This window comes from Mustela lutreola, chromosome 15 (genome assembly GCF_030435805.1).
Source record: "Mustela lutreola isolate mMusLut2 chromosome 15, mMusLut2.pri, whole genome shotgun sequence".
NCBI classification, from domain to species: domain Eukaryota; kingdom Metazoa; phylum Chordata; class Mammalia; order Carnivora; family Mustelidae; genus Mustela; species Mustela lutreola.
Genome location: NC_081304.1, coordinates 40051406 through 40068721, shown reverse-complemented (window position 1 = coordinate 40068721; position 17316 = coordinate 40051406). Strand labels below are relative to the sequence as shown.

At 37.3% G+C, this 17316-nt stretch overlaps 1 protein-coding gene across 6 annotated transcripts; it reads left to right on the top strand.

Moving 5' to 3' along the window:
- Window positions 1–175: 175 nt before the first annotated feature.
- Window positions 176–16767, top strand: ZNF207 (zinc finger protein 207). 6 transcript variants are annotated; one of them, XM_059147493.1, is made up of 12 exons: window positions 177–369; window positions 1858–1984; window positions 6333–6471; window positions 7846–8013; window positions 8149–8224; window positions 8739–8786; window positions 9882–9952; window positions 12459–12616; window positions 13771–13863; window positions 14857–15099; window positions 15701–15860; window positions 16021–16767. In XM_059147493.1, exons 1-12 carry the CDS (start codon window positions 329–331, stop codon window positions 16179–16181), a joined length of 1485 nt encoding a protein of 494 aa, XP_059003476.1. In that variant the 5' UTR covers window positions 177–328; the 3' UTR covers window positions 16182–16767. The 6 variants fall into 6 exon arrangements, with proteins under 6 accessions (XP_059003477.1, XP_059003476.1, XP_059003475.1 ...); XM_059147492.1 differs by having other exon boundaries at window positions 7843–8013; XM_059147494.1 differs by lacking the exon at window positions 8739–8786 and having other exon boundaries at window positions 176–369; window positions 7843–8013.
- Window positions 16768–17316: the final 549 nt, after the last annotated feature.

Here is a 17316-nt window from a genome sequence, read left to right as displayed (position 1 = left end):
CTCTTACAAAACAACCGGAGGGATCAGCAAACACAAGCAACGAGGGCCGGGACAACTTACACGAACAAGATGGCGGCTGCACCTCAGCCGCCACGAGTCTCCACCCACTCAGGGAGGCGGCCTGCGTCATGTGACCCTACCCTGCCTGGCACCGCCTCCGGCCGCAGTGCCTGACGGGAGCAGAGCGGCGAACGAGGGCGTCGGCCATTTTGTGTCTGTTTCCTGTGGGACGCGGTGGTGGCCGTTGGGTCGGGAGAGTGAGCGGTATTTGCCTCGTTTTTCTTGCTTGTTTTTTCCCCCCCTTATACTTTGTCGGTAGAGCGCGGTTATGGGTCGCAAGAAGAAGAAGCAGCTGAAGCCGTGGTGCTGATATCCTTTACCGGTTTGAAGTCGAGGCCGAGCGGGGGCGCCGGTTGGCGGTGACTGGGACTGGGCGGCCTTGCTCTGGCCTGTGGCGGAGAGTGTCTGGGATCTAGGCCTCGAGGTGGGTGGCTGGATGGCCCGGAGCCGGATTTGGGAATACTTCGCAGAAAATGAAGTTCCTAGGGCGACAGGCTCTCCGGCAGTTGGGGGTCGTGGGACTCCGTGACTCAGGAGGTTCTTGATTTGGTGCGCTCGTGGACCCAACCGCTGGGAGGCGGCTTGGACCCCTCCACCAAGGACAGTGTTCCCTAAGGCTGTTGGGCCACACTCCGTTGTTTTGGTGACGATTCAACAAAGGGACTTTCTTCGAGTATAATACGCCGATTGAGTCTATGGAAGATTAGGGGAGAGCTTCGGAGTCTCTCACCCACTTTTCCCGTTTTATTGTAGATTCGATGGCTTAGTAAAGGCTTGTGTTCGTCAACCCCGGTTTCGAAACACCCCCCCCCCCACCCTTTTTTTTTTGACCGGGGTTTGGGGGAACTAGTTCCCGCGTCTCACCCACTGGCGCCTTAATCTTCAAGAAGCGTTCTCTTGAAGGGTGGAGTTTTTCGTCTGTTACCTGGCTTTGTAAGTCTTAAAAAAAAAAAAAAAAAAAGCTTCCTATTGCTTACTAAAACGTGGCGTCTTTTTAAATACTTTTTCCGGAAACGCTAGTACACTTTACGATGAAATTGGTTTTGCTTAACTGTTTTGTACTAAAAAACGATCTGTTACAGAATTGCGTTTATTTCCATGCTAATTGGAAGATGGTCACTAATTTTCTTAAATATGCATTTAGGAAAATCTGACGAGTGAGATAAAAATTCTCAGTCTTATTAATGTGATTTGTGAGTTTAAATACACTCTATGGCAACATAAATTTAGAAGGAGTTGCAAACAACTTCATAGGGATATGTTCTTATTCGTTATGAGCTTATTTTTGGATCTAAATAGTATATTCTCAAATTCCAGATATTAAGTAGATTTTTAATATTTCAGTTATTTTTGTTCGTCTACTTAATGATTTCTGTTTTGAAATTCAGTCCCGTCATGAACTTGGGTTGGTTTTTTTTTTTTTTTTACATTGAACTGTCCAGTCTACAGTGTGCATTTCAAATGTTGAAATAATGAAGAAAAAAGTCCTTTTCACTTAAATCTCTTTTAAATGCAAGAATTTGACAAAAGTATATTGCTGATTACTGAGATGTGTTCATTTAGAGATGGTGGAGAGAGATTATGGATTTCTGGGAAACTTTAAAGAGTAGAAGTACATGGCAAGATAATTCCGAATTATATAGTAAATACCAGAAACAAAGTTTGTATAAATTATATTTTTGGTTTTAGCTGTTTTTACATTTTAATATTCTTCCTCCTGTTCTCTAATGTATGACAGATTTTATTATAAGCAGCGTCAAAATTATGCTGGTTTTGTACCTTAACAACATTGATCAGGTATTGTAATAGAGATTTTGATGATGAGAAGATTCTTATACAACACCAAAAAGCAAAACATTTTAAATGCCATATATGTCATAAGAAGTTGTACACAGGACCTGGCTTAGCTATTCATTGCATGCAGGTAAGGATTTATTTTTTCATTTTTTATTTTTTCTAATTTAATTTTTACCCCCTTACTTAAACCATGTGAAAAAATTTTTTGAATTTCTCTTTGACAGCTGTAGGGTTTTGTTTACTGAGAAAGATCAGATGTGGTTAGTCAGCTTTAAAAAAAACACTGTTTTTAGCCATTAAGAAGATAAATAATTGTGTTTTTCAATGTTTAAGGAAAATTTATGTTGCTGATGTTTATTTTTGAATTATTGATAGTATTTCTTATCCTAGGTTAGATTGGTGACAAATTGAGATCCCAAAGTATCTGTACTCGGGTTAGAGAACAAGGATCAGTGATTTCAATTCTGTGGTCAGTCTGACCAGTTCTAATCCTATGAGAATTAACACATAATTAGCTACCATTACTACTGCCGTTGAAGGATTTGTTATAATATGTTGCCTGAGGATAGGTTTACTTCTTTTATTCCCTGGACCTCTTTTGGAATGGTAACGTTGTGTTTCATTAGATAATTTTGGGGTTTCTTGAGTTTTTTCACTGCTAGGTAGGGAAAGCTTTGCAATTTATATTTTTAAAGATCTAGTAAGTGCCTTTATGTCTTATTCAACGTTATTTTTTCTACTTTTGCCAATCCTAGAGCTGCCTGAATTTTTGCCTAATTGGACCCTAGAGAGATGAGAGCTGAGCAAATCCTTATTCATTGGAAACTACTGTTGGTAGGAGGCAGGGAGGTAAATTAAAATAAGATGTTGTTTCCCCAAGTTTGAAAATAAGTTTATAAAAGAAAATAAGTTTATATTGATATTTTCCATTCCAATTCTATAACAATAACAATAATTTAATATTAATTCAAAAATATTTTAGATTTTGCTACATGCTAGACCCACAGTTTTCCACTGTGGCAATCACTAGTTACATGTGGCTACTTAAAAGACTCCTAGGGGCACCTGGCTGGCCCAATTGATTAAGCACCTGCCTTTGCTCAGGTCATGATCCCCAGGGTCCTGGGATTTCAGTCTCGCATTGGGCTCCCTGCTCAGTGGTGAGCCTGCTGCACCTCCCCCTGCTTTCTTGCTCTCTATCTCTGAAATAAGCCTTTTTTTTTTTTAAGGGGTAATTTAAAAATTAAAAATTTAATATGTCAGTCATGTTATAGCCACATTTCCAGTGCTCAGTCACGTGTGGCTGATGGATGACTGTTGTATTGGGTAGTTTCGATACAGAATACTACTATTTCTCACAAAAAGTTCCTGTGAGAGGGTATTGTGTTAGACAGTGTTTTAGGCACTAAGTATACAGCTGTGAAGAAAAAGTCACCATTGTGGAGTTTAGATTCGTGTTGTGGAAGAAAATAAACTGTAAATACTTAGTTTTTCAATGATAAGTGATGGAGAAGACTAAAACTAGGTAGGAGGAGGTATAGGGAGGGCCACAAGATGGAGAGAGGCCTGGATGAGAAACTGACATCTGAACAGAGATCTGAAAGGAAGTGAAAGAGCCATGGAACAGCGAATGAAAGACCGTCACATATAGGAACATAGTCCTGTATTGAAGGAAGAAGGAAAGAGTAGCAATGTTTTTTATATAGGAGGGCTTACTGTAGGACATTTTCTTCAATTCTGAATGAAATGGGGTTTGAGTAGAAGGAGAGCATGCTGATGCACTTTCTTTTTTTTTTTTTCTTTCTTTCTTTCTTTCTTTTTTTTTTTTTAAAGAATTGTCCTGGCCAGTAGACTTGAGATTAGACAGGCTGCAGAGTGCAGTGAGAGCACTTAGGGTGACTAGAGTATTCCAGGCAAGAGGTGAGGGTGGCAGAGACCAGAATTTGCTGGTGGATTTGATGCAGAGTATAATAAAGTGAGGAGTTACAGATGATCTGAAGGCATTTGATCTGTGAGATAAGGGTTACCATGTACTGAGATGTAGAAAGCTGCTGGAAGAATAGGCTTAGAGAGGAGGACATCATGTTGGTGTTAGGTTAATTTTGACAAGGTCTGTTGAATATCCAGATGGAGATGTCCTATAAGGAGTTGGTTGTGTCTACAATCCTGGAGTTCAGAGAGGTGGGAGCTGGAGATAGAAGTTTGGAAGGATACCCTGTAAGGACAACTATTTTATTTAACTCATAATATTAGATGTTCTTTTTCCTTAGGGAATAGAATATAGATAAAAAAGAGGTGCAAGGACTCTACCTTAGGCCACTCCCAGCAGTTAAAGGTTGGAAGATTAAAGTAAACCATTCAGGGACATTGAAAGGGTAGGGAATCCAAGAAAATAGTGTCCTGAAAACCAAATGAAATGTTCCAAGGAGTAAGTTATTTAACTGAGTCAAATGCTGGTGGTAGGTCAAGGAAGAAGAGGACTGAGATTGAATGATTTCCTAGAACGATGGGGATGAAAGCTCAATTGGAGTGCTTTCAAAAGAAAAGGAGGTAGAGGGACTCTTTGAAGAGTTGTACTATACAAGAGCAGAAAAATGGAATGGAACTAGAAAGAGATTAGTTGAGAAATTATTTCAGTAACATTTTTAATGGACTAAGTGCTTCTATTTTTGTAGTCCTAGTGTAGTTGTGTAGCAACCTGTGAGATAGGCATGGCAGTTTAATCAGATACAGCCTCCAATTTTATAGGTGGTAAACCTAAGACATTAATAATTTAGTTGGTTCATATCAGTGCTTTCTCTTGTCTTTTCAGCCAAGACCATACCAACTTCTAGGCAGGATTTTAAGAAATTTAATTCTGGCTGGGATATTGTGAGGTAGTTAGGTAAATCATGTTCTTTTTCCTTTCTTAGCAACAGCTTTTGAAATGTTTATTCTTGGCATTATCATTTAGAAGTAGAACAAAGAATAGTTACTGTATATGTGAATGTAATTTTATTTTGGGGGGAAAACGTGAATTAATTCATCTACATTTGTCAAGAATAGTAACATTCCAAAAAACTTAGAAAACGGTGATTAAGTTGCTTGTTGAGTAGCTTTATTCGTGGATCTTTTCATCACAGTGAGGAACAGTGGTTAAAAATTTATAAAAAATTACAATTTTTGAATTTGATTTTGCATGTCGCTGTTTAAAATCTTTGAGATACATATCTGAGAAGAAAATACTTAGCTTCCTTGGGGTACCTGGATGGCTCCGTGGGTTAAAGCTTCTGCTTTTGGCTCGGGTCATGGTCCCAGGTCCTGGGATCAAGCCCCGAATCTGGCTCCCTGCTCAGCGGGGACCCTGCTTCCTCCTCTCTCTCTGCCTACTTGTGACCTCTGTCTGTTAAATAAAAAAATAAATAAAATCTTAAAAAAAAAAAATACTTAGCTTCCTTGACCTTCCTTGCCTTTCTATTCTTACATGAAAGTGTCTTGGGAGGAAAGGAAAATTGAGTATGGACAAGTATGTCCAAGTCATTATTAACCTAAATCAGGGATTCTCAAGCTTTTGAGCATGCCTCAGAATCACCTGGAGGGCTTGTTAAAGCACACATTGCTGGCCTTACCCAGGAGTTTCTGATGGGATAGAGAGTATACTGAGAATTTGTGTTTCTGATAAGTTTTCAGGTGATGCTGATAGTCTGGGCAAGAATACATTGACATTTTTTAGCCTAAGTGAATGCAAGTGGCTTGAAGAAACGGAGACTGACAGAAATTTTACCATATTGGCAAGAGAGACCCATGTTTGAGGGTTGGAAACATCTGTTCTAGCAAAAACCATAGTGGAAAAAAATTGTAGATTTCCAGTGTTTTATAATAGCACTTCCTCCTCTTTGTGATCTACCAAATAAGTTTAGGATAATGACGGGATCACTGCTGTGCAGTGTTAAGTGTCTCAGGTAACTCCTTAGTTACGGGTAATGCTAACTGTAAATGTCACTTTTATAATTCGTAACTACAGGCTTGTCTCAAGATCCATTCTTGGAAATTTTAATTCTTGATAAAAGAGGACTGTTTCCTATAAGTTTTATTTGTCAGACTTGAAACTTCTCTGATTTGAGTGGAATTACTAGTTCATTGCTGATACTTCAAGCAAGTAAGATTACATAGTAAGCTTAAATTAATATTTATTGAGTCCTTACTATGTGTTAGACGTCCTGCCAAGTGATAATTTATATTCATTGTGTTTTATTTAATCCTAAAAATGATCCTAGGTGTGTTAGGTACTATGGGTGGAGTAATCTTAAATGATTTGCCTAATCCACATACCTAGTTAGTGAGCAGCAAAACAGGATTGAGTCCAGATAGTCTCACTATAGAGCCAGTTATGCTTAACCATTATATAGTGAGTGTTTGCTAAGTAATTTCAGATTACTCTTAAAGGACTTTATGAGCACTTTAGTCTATCTAATGGAAGTTTGTTTTAATGTTAGGTGCATAAAGAGACAATAGATGCTGTACCAAATGCAATACCTGGGAGAACAGACATTGAATTGGAAATATATGGTATGGAAGGTATTCCAGAAAAAGATATGGATGAAAGAAGACGACTTCTTGAACAGAAAACACAAGGTAAATGCTTAGATCTTTGTTTTTTCTTAATTGAGCTTCACTAATGAGAGTATTAATAATTTGACATACAGAGTTAATAGTGGATGTTAGATTTATTCAAAACTCCCAATTTTGAGTTTTATTTCTTATGTCTTAATGTTTGAAGTTGTGTATTTGATTTGTATATATGTGATTACAGGTGGAATTAGCAAGTGTTGAGATTTTTGAAAACAAAGATTGCTTGTTACGATTTGATTGTATAACTACTAATAGTAAAATATTTTTTTAGTGCTGTTATTTGTCTTGGAATTTGTGATCATTATCCAGATAGTGGAAGTTATTAACCACCTATGAAATTCCTTTATTTTTAAGATTTTATTTATTGTGAGAGATCACGTTCAGGCAAGGGGAGGGGCAGAGGGGAAGAGAGAGGGAATCTCAGGCAGACTCTGTGTTAACCACCCTGGCTTGATCTCACAATCCTGAGATTGTTACTTGAGCTGAAACTAAGAGTTGGATGTTTACTTGATTGAGCTACAGTCAACTCTTTTACTTTATGTCTTTAAGGTTTACCATTTATTTTTGAGAGGGAGGAAGAGAGAGAGTGAGCAAAGCTGGTGGGGAGCAGAGGAAGAGAGAATCTCGACTCTTCACTGAGTGGGGAGCCTACACTTGGGGCTCAGTCCCAGGACCCTGGGATCATGACCTCAGCTGAAACAGTCAGACACTCAATTGAGCGAGCCACCATGGGGGATCCCCATGAGTTTTTTCATTTGTTTGTTTTTATTAAGTAAGCTCTTCACCCGATGTGGAGCTTGATTGCAAGACCCCAAGTTCTAGAGTCACATATTCTACTTACAGGTTCCAGCCAGGTGCCCTGAAACTTTGTTTTAAGAAGCATCGAGGAGAGGTCACACCTCTTTGTTATAGTTTATCTTTATGGATGGAATAGAAAGTAATTTTTTTAAATAAAACTGATTTAGGAAAAATACTTTTACCTGTCATAGAATAGGGAGAGTATGTTAACCTTCTTATTTAACGTGGATTGGAAACCAATTTGAAGAGTAAAAACAGTATTGTGGGTTTTTTTTTTTTTTTTTGGTAAGAAAAATCTCATGAGCTAATTGGATTGAAATAATTATTATTATTTTTAAAAGATATTTTTTGAGAGACAGCAAGCAGGAGGGGCAGAGGGAGAAGCAGACTTCCTTCTGAGCAGGAAGCCGGATGCGGCCAGGACCTTGGGATTATGACCTGAGCAGAAGGCAGACTCTTAATGGACCAAGCCACCCAGCTGCCCTTAAATTATTTTTTTAAATGTTGAATGTCAGACATGCTGAGTTTTTCTTTTTTTTTTACTTTATGGGAAAAACTAATTAAAACTTTTTTTAGCAGAGAGTCAAAAAAAGAAGCAACAAGATGATTCTGATGAATATGATGATGATGACTCTGCAGCTTCAACTTCATTTCAGCCACAGCCTGTTCAACCTCAACAAGGCTATATCCCTCCAATGGCACAGCCAGGACTGCCACCAGTTCCGGGAGCCCCAGGAATGCCTCCAGGTATTACATAAGATTTCTTAAAATTAGCATTTTAAGGAAGGACTTTATGGATGTGATGTAGAAGTATTAAAATCTTTCTCTTACCATTTCAATATTTGTGATTTTTTTTATTATTGTTGAAATTCTTATTTATAGGCATACCTCCATTAATGCCAGGTGTTCCTCCTCTGATGCCAGGAATGCCACCAGTTATGCCAGGCATGCCACCTGGGTAAGAGAACTTTTAATTGACTTGTGGGCTTATGCCTAGTAATGATCTTTTTCAGCTTGGGTGTTATATGAATTTTAAAATGTTACTTTGCCCCCCCCACCCCCACCCCCCCGCTAAAAGGTATGGGCTCCATAAATACTAAACTAGTCAAATAAAGGGGTCTACCAATCAATTAAAGGAATATAGATTTGTCTCTGAAGAGAATCGATTTTTGGGTTTTAGGATGTCTGTAGGCAGCCATCTGCTTCAATTGCATCTGATGTAATTAAAGTAGTTGGTTGTAGATTTGTATTTCTAAGATTCAGAACTGTCCATGACACTTTGTAGTTGTGACAAGAAGCAAACTCTGTAAATGATTTTATTTGTCAAATCATCAAGAACTAAAATGAATATGAGGTGCTCGTGCCTATCACTTTTACTTAAATATTGTTGGATGTGAGAGGTATACAATACACTTTCCCACTGTATTTTGAAAATCACAGTTAGATTTTGATTTTGTCATACATTTTCACAGATTGCATCATCAGAGAAAATACACCCAGTCATTTTGCGGTGAGAACATGTAAGCATCTCATTCATAATGTAATTCAGGAGGTATAATCATAATGTCATTTTTTTTATGTGTTTAATGGTATCTATTCAATTGACTTCAGAAATATTCTAACCTTCCTCACTAAAACTTCTAAAATGTGCAAGCTGGTTGACACAGGTCTCTTAATGGAGGGAAATAAAACATCTGTGAGGAAATTGTAATAGACCCATATAAAAAGCATTTTTTAAATGTAGCTCTTTTTCCCCAAACTGCTAAAGTAATGGAATTTAGTTTAAAAAAAGGGAGGGGCGCTGTTAGTCAAGAAAGAATAGATACTCTTTTCAAAAATTACATGCTTTGTTATTATGGAAGTAATTCAGTTTTCTTACAATGAAATCTGTATAAAGAAATTTACTTTTTGATAAAGTTCTCATTTAAGAATTCACAAACTTGGAATTGTTTTAAGTGAATTGAATATTGTTATGTGAAGGTGAGCTGTTTTAGGGGAAAGAAAATAAATGTGGGTTATGTTTTTAAGTCATGGTTTAGTGTTAGGTAGCTATTACAAATAGAAATTAGGCAATTGTGTGAGTTTACTTTTGACTCTCTTTAATTTTGGTGGTAGTGTTTTTGGTTTTTTTTTTTTTGTAACCCTCCAAAAGAAAAAAAAAATCTTTACTCCACAGTGTACATTCAGTATTTTCCTTTTGAAAAATCTGATAACTCCAAAATAATTTTTTAAAATTTACATTCTGTATGGATATTTTCAAGTGAGACAAAAGGTGATTTTGATTTCTAATTACACATATTTTAGATGAGGCCTCTTTTATGTATTAAGGAGGGTATAATTGTTTTTAGTGACTTTAAATGTATGAAAATGATTTGTCAGCAAAGACTGATTTTTTTTTCCTTATTTTACTGGCAAACCCAAGAAATTGCTGGGTTTTAGAAAGTTTATTTTGATAGAATTGTTTTAGTGTTGTATATTCTTTCAGCTTGATTTATTTCAGTATTAAAGGTCAAATTCAAGTCTTATCTGTTGTTTCAGGCTTTAGCCAAAATATTTTCTGATGTTTTATACTATTAATTAACTTGGTTTGTTTCTTAATATTTGCTTTCTAATAGAATGATGCCAATGGGTGGAATGATGCCACCTGGACCAGGAATACCACCTCTGATGCCTGGTATGCCGCCAGGTATGAAACGTAGATGGTTTCCTTTTAATATGATTGGCATGCTTTATTTTTCTCTTTTGAAGAATAGGTTTGTGGATTTTAGTGCAGCTGTAATTTATAATTACCATAGTTTGCTGATTTCATTTTGAAATTACTTGGAGAAGTGTTGGAATGGACCATGGCGGTTTTTTGAGTCTTGAAATGGATAATACACAGGTTTCAAAGCACTCAGAATGAGTCACAGAACCTTTGTACCAAAGCTCATAATACCTAAGATGTGTTGAATTTGTGGGTTTGTTGTTTTAAAGATTTTATTCATTTGAGAGAGAGAGCATATAAGCAGGGGGAATAGCAGAGGGAGAGGGAGAAGCGGGCTCCCTGCCAAGCAGGGAGCCTGACGTGGGGCTCCATCCCAGGGCCCTGGGATCATGACCCGAGCTGAAGGGAGGTGCTTAACTGACTGAGCCACCCAGGCGCCCTGAGGGGTAGTATTTGTTAGAAATATTATAGATGAATAATGGAGACTTTTGGCAAGTAATGGAGAAACCTGTCATGCCATATTTTAAAAATGTAGTCATTTATTGTCTCATTCAACAGAAAGAAAAGTGGTGGCTTCAGTGGCTGGTGATACCAAGAACCCATGTGTTTTTAAATATTCTTCTTTGCTAACCTTTTTTGCAGTCCACAGCAGCTTTATTGATAGTTGTAAAAGGAACAGGAAAAATAAGGCAGCAGTAAAATTTGCATCATTGCCAGTGCAACCATTAATTTATAGACCGTAGTTCCACATATGTTATTTCTGAGATACTTAGGCAAAGTTATGTTGAGGAAGTTTGAAGAATGCACTCATGATGGATTTTAGGAAATTTTATTTCTCTCTCTCTTTTTTTAAACATTTTATTTATTTATTTTTTTGACCTAGATCACAAGTAGACAGAGAGGCAGGCACAGAGAGAGAGAGGAAGGAGGCTCCCTGCTGAGCAAAGAGCCTGATGTGGGGCTCGACACCCGGACCCTGGGATCATGACCTGAGTTGAAGGCAGAGGCTTTAACACACTGAGCCACCCAGGCGCCCCAGGAAATTTTATTTCAAGTGCTTAAAGGAGAGGCGCCTGGCTGTAGAGCATGCAGCCAATTTTTGATCTCAAGTTTTAAGCTTGAGCCAGTAGAGCATGCAGCCAATTTTTGATCTCAAGTTTTAAGCTTGAGCCCTGTATTGGCTGTAGAATTTACTTAAGAAAAATAAAATCTTGGGTGCCTGGGTGGCTCAGTGGGTTAAACCTCTGCCTTCAGCTCGGGTCATGATCTCAGGGCCCTGGGATCGAGTCCCGCATCGGGCTCTCTGCTTGGTGAGGAGCCTGCTTTTTCCTCTCTCTCTCTCTGCCTGCCTCTCTGCCTCCTTGTGATCTCTCTCTGTCAAATAAATAAATAAAATCTTAAAAAAAAAAAAATAAAGAGAAAGAAAATCTTTAAATAAAGTGTTTTCAGGGACAACTTAGTTTTCTAGAAAATTTTTTGTGAGTATATGACCTATCAGTGTTTTTACAGTAATTTGAATTTGAGTTCAGAGAGCATCCAGCTGTTGGATGATTGCAGTAATTCTCTTTTGTGTTTCAAAAAGTTAGCCAAATCAGTAATATTAGTAAGCTTAATTGCTACTTTCTGCATATATAGAATCTCCGGTATTATCTTTTACTTCCTGGAGTTCTGAAATACCCAAAGGAATAGAAAGGTTGAGGCAAATGCCTAGGTTACTCAAGACTTCATTGAATTGACCAGTTTATCAGTAATTTTGTAGTAGAGAAGTGTTATTTATTTATTTATTCTTATTTTTCAAGATTTTATTGATTTGGGGGAGAGGGAGAAGGAAACCCTCTCTCTCTCTCTCTCTCTCTCTTTTTTTTTAAGGAAACCCTCTCTTGAGTGGGGAACCTGATCTGGGGCTGGATTTTAGGACCCTGAGATCAGGACCTGAGCTGAAGGCAGATACTCAACTGACCAAGCCACCCAGGCGCCCCTTGATTTTATTTTTTATTTTTTTAGAGAAGACCCCATGAGTCTGGGAGAGTAGAGGGAGAGGGAAAGAGAATCTCAAGCAGACTCCACACCCAGCACGGATCTTGATACAGGGCTTGATTCCATGATCTGAACTGAAATAAGAGTCAAGAGGCCCAACCAACTGAGCCACCTAGGTGCCCCTAGAAGCATTTTTTTAAAAAGATTATTTATTTATTTACTTGACACAGAGAGAGAGAGAGAGAGATCACAAGTAGGCAGAGAGGCAGGCAGAGAGAGTGGAGAAGCAGACTCCCCGCTGAGCAGAGAGCCTGATGTGGGGCTCCATCCCTGGACCCTGGGATTATGACCTGAGCCAAAGGCAGAGGCTTAACCAACTGAGCCACCCAGGCGCCCCACCGCCCCCCAGAAGCATTTTTAATATGGTATATTTTAACAGTTTTGGGAAAAAATTTTTTCTGAACTTAAATGTTTTGACATGCCCTGTCTTCCCAACATTTCTTCTCTGTAGGTATGCCCCCTCCTGTTCCCCGTCCTGGAATTCCTCCAATGACTCAGGCACAGGCTGTTTCAGCGCCAGGCATTCTTAATAGACCACCTGCACCAACAGCAACAGTTCCTGCTCCACAGCCTCCAGTTACTAAGCCTCTTTTCCCCAGTGCTGGGCAGGTAAGGTGAAATTCCTGAAAAGGAGTGCACTTAGATTTAAAGGTAAAGTGTAGTCGTTTATAGAAATTCTTGAGGTTGTCATTAGGCTTGTTTTTTGTTTCTAATCTTTTTAATATAATTAAATACAGAGAAGTGTCCTGTTCTCTTCCATGTTTGCACACATTGATTAGAGCCAGATAATGTAGTATGCTAATTTTTTCATAGCTTATGAACTCTGGTTATTCTTAGCTTTAGACAGAAATGAAAGCTTTAATTTCTGGGTACTTAAATACATGATTATGTTTAGAGGTCCTCTTATGTCCTCTTGAACTATGAGTGGAATGAAACCAAAGTCAAAGGAGAAAATCCTAAGACCTTAGCAAATCATTTGTTGATGACAGTGCTACACTTTTGCAGGAGGGGCATCATTTGACCTAGTTAGACTTAATCTTTCCCACTGAACTTGTGTTTTTTAGAACTCAGAAACTAAAGATGTTTTTGTTTTTTTGATATATATTTACATACATAAGTATATATATATATAGAATGTGTGTAATGGTTGTTACTTTCTCTATTTTTTTCCCTAGTTATATTCAAAGTTAAATAGAAATATTTAATTGATTCAGAATTAAGATCAGGATGTGTGTTATTTTTCACTTTAACATTATCCCATAGAGGTTTTTTCCCTCAATTTTTTTCTGTTTATAGTTGGCGAAAATAAAAGCTTTACTTTTAAAGTCCCCTGTAAGCATATATCTTGTGTTTTTGAGGTGGGTGGGGATTTTATTTACTGAGAAATGTCAAGCTTTTGGTAAAGATCTTGTGGAGTCATTGATAGAGAATTGGAATGAAGTGTCCGTAGTAATGCATCTTTATTCTCGATTGAAGGTATCATTTTTCAAAATCACAGTGCAAAAACACATCCCAGTTTTAGGAAAGAAACTGGTTAACTAGGTTTATTGGTGTAGAATTAAAAAAAATTTTTTTTGAGGCTCATACTGTCACTTTGTTTATTGTAAATGCATTAACTGCCTGCCTCTTGAAATAAGTCAGATTTGATTGCATTATATTTTGCATTTATAAAAATGCAATCTAATACTAAAAGTCTACCACATGGCTTATTTTCACCCATTTGTTTGGAGACTTTTCATTGTTTCCTTTCTTTTATGCTACAGATGGGGACACCTGTAACAAGCTCAAGTACAGCTTCATCCAATTCAGAAAGTCTGTCTGCATCTTCTAAAGCTCTGTTTCCTAGCACAGCACAAGTACGCAGGAAGTTGCAGTTTAAAATTGTTAAATGGCTTTATAAACTTAACCCTTTGGACCCTACTTTAAAACTAAATCTTTTCCCCAAAAAAATACACTATGTTTAATTTTTTTAAAGTTAATGGTACAAATATCAATGGTATTTCAAAATTTGAACTCATACTAATAGAAAAAAATGTACTCCAAACTCCTATGGTTCTAAAGGGTTAAAATTAAGCATGTAAGCAGTAAATGCGTTATAGTAGCCACTGGTTAGCCTGATGCATGATTAAGCTTTTTTGATTTATGCTATTGAATCTAATGCATCACATACAATGTAAGGAAATATAGTACTCTGCATTTGGTTCTTAAGTTGGCCTAGTGTTCATGTTTCAGATGTTTGGAATTATGAAAAGTAACACATTTATTACTGGTAACTTTATGCTTAAAAGATCCTACTAAGCCCTTTTGTCCATGGTAATCACCTAGCCATTGTTAATTGGGAGGACACTGTATTATCTGTATAAAGAGATCTCTGAAGGGACATCTTTAATGTGTCACCACTGATACTGTTTATGCTCTGCTTAGTAACTAAATTTATTTGAATTTTGTAATTTCTTTTTTTTTTTTTTTTGAGGTGCTTAGTAGATTGATTGAACAACTAATTTAGAGTAGAACACAATATTCCAATACAATGTAGTTCATTAGTTTGAAATAAATACAAAGCTTTGTAAAGCAAGTAAATTTTGGTGATAAAGGTAGATAATATCTTTGAAGTTATATGCAGTCTTGTTTCCACTGCTGAGTCTTGGATGTGACTTGGACTCCAGGGTCTTTTGATATTTTTACATATTATCTTGATGTTTTGGCATTTTAATTATGTTAACTTTGTTTTAATTTCATTTAAAGTTTGGTCCTTTATTGAATGTTAGTATCTCACTTTTAGGTTAACTATAATAGATACATTCAGCTTGGGTTTTGAAGTTTCCTTAATGAAAGATTGTGTTTTCCAGGCTCAGGCAGCTGTCCAAGGACCTGTTGGTACAGATTTCAAGCCCTTAAATAGTACCCCTGCAACAACTACAGAACCCCCAAAGCCTACATTCCCTGCTTATACACAGTCTACAGCTTCAACCACTAGTACAACAAATAGCACTGCAGCTAAACCAGCGGCTTCAATAACAAGTAAGCCTGCTACACTTACGACAACCAGTGCAACCAGTAAGTTGATCCACCCAGATGAGGATATATCACTGGTAAGTTTTTTACAGGTTTTTACTTACTGGCATAGTTTGAATACCGTTGTAGTAACGATTCCTCTTAAAGTATTAATTTGTACACCAGTGGTTTTGTAATCTGATCTAATGCTTACTGTGTGGTTTTCATTCTGGTTTTTTAAGAACCACAAAATAAAGTGAATATTGTGTGTTTTGATCTTAGACACACGCTTTTCCCTACACCCAGACTATATTTAAAAGAAGACAGTAAGTTGGGTTCTTAACTCTGAAAAATCATTTCGGTTACACATAAATTTGTAAATGATGAAATGGATAAGTGTGAGGTAGGATACACAGATCCTTTAAAGCCTATCCACTTTCTTCACTAGAGATTTTCTTATGTAGGCAGTATTTAATTCCTGGAAAGTTATTAGACATTTTTCAAATATAAAAATAGTTGAGGTTTTCTTGAGGTATTGAGATTTTAAGCAGTTGGACTAGTTTGTGGAGCAAAAATAATGGTTGGGAAATAAGGGTACATTTTTACAAAGTTACTCTGTAATATTTTGGGTGATTATCTTTTATGATTAATGACTCTCTGTATTCAAATCTTGAACATTGTGATCATATTTATTTGTAGGAAGAGAGAAGGGCACAGTTACCTAAATATCAACGTAATCTTCCTCGACCAGGACAGGCTCCCATTGGTAATCCACCAGTTGGACCTATTGGAGGTATGATGCCACCACAGCCAGGCATCCCACAGCAACAAGGAATGAGACCCCCAATGCCGCCTCATGGTATTTTTTTTTACATTCATTGTGTTTATGTTTATTGTATTTACTGTATTAAGTGGATTTTCTGAGTATATACAAATTTATTTGCAGAATACATTGCATTTAACAGCATAATGCACAAACCAACTCAATCTATTTTTTGTGTTTTAAATCTGTTTTTTAGGTCAATATGGTGGTCATCATCAAGGCATGCCAGGTTACCTTCCTGGTGCTATGCCACCATATGGGCAGGGACCGCCAATGGTGCCCCCTTACCAAGGTGGGCCTCCTCGACCTCCGATGGGAATGAGACCTCCTGTAATGTCGCAAGGTGGCCGTTACTGATCTTACTTCATCCAGTCTAATAGGTTTGGAGATTAAACCTTTTCTCAACTTGTGCTGTTTATATAGCCAAGCTTCCGTCAATAAGGCTTCATTGTGACTTTAACAAACATTATCTTCCCACATACCAGGAACTATTGGACATTTATTTTACATGGGAAAAATTATTTGGAATAATAAAGCAGGAACTTTTCCTGAAGTTGCAATTTATACTGTATGGCTTCTTTTTCATGTTTCATCTAGGTTTTTAGAAGTGAAGTATAGTAAATTTGGTTCGTTATATTGTGAAGGCGCTGGAATTACATGAACATACCACCTTAATAAAGGCAAGTTCTGTAAGCTTACATTGCTATTTGTAAAGTTATGCCTTCACAGCATTTCAGATGCTGTTGGACTTCACGTCCCCAACCTAGCTTGGTGAGGGCTGTAACTGTTACCGAGACCTGTACATTGGAAGTCTGAATGTATAACAATATTTAATGTATTTAGAGTTCCTCATGTTGCAGGGTTTAAGAAATCTGACCCACCAAGGTCATGTGACTTTTCTGTACTGTTAAACTTCATTGTAATAAAATGAGAGAAAAACTTACGCCTTTTTATTCATAACCCAGCTGTGGACCACTGCCTGAAAGGTTTGTACAGATGCATGCCACAGTAGATGTCCACATAATAAAATTCATAGTTAACCAATGCAGTTTTGATATATCTTTGGATTCTGTCTTTGAATTGTAGGATGTTCCTTAGCTGCATGTTTAAAAACTGGACAATATATATAGAATTGTATGTTAGTGCTTAAGTTGAGAGAAAAACTTCAATACATATGAGTCATTACATAGTGGATATGAAATCTTTATATTGTGTCACCTTTCCATGCCCTTGGTGTCACTACATGTTAGATGTCTTAGATATTTAAAATGTAAACCTTAGTATTTCCTCTTCACTGCTGATGAAGTTTAGAGCCTAGTGCCAGACCCATTCATTTCCCTCTGATCATTTTTGAGACTGCAGTACTGCGTGGACCTCAGAAGCTTTTCAGGTGCAGACTTCTAGAAGCTTAGGTGCATGCAGTAATAGCTTTTTGCTGTTAATGGATTAGAATCTTTTCTGAATGTAATGCCAAAATAAGTGTACCTCTGTT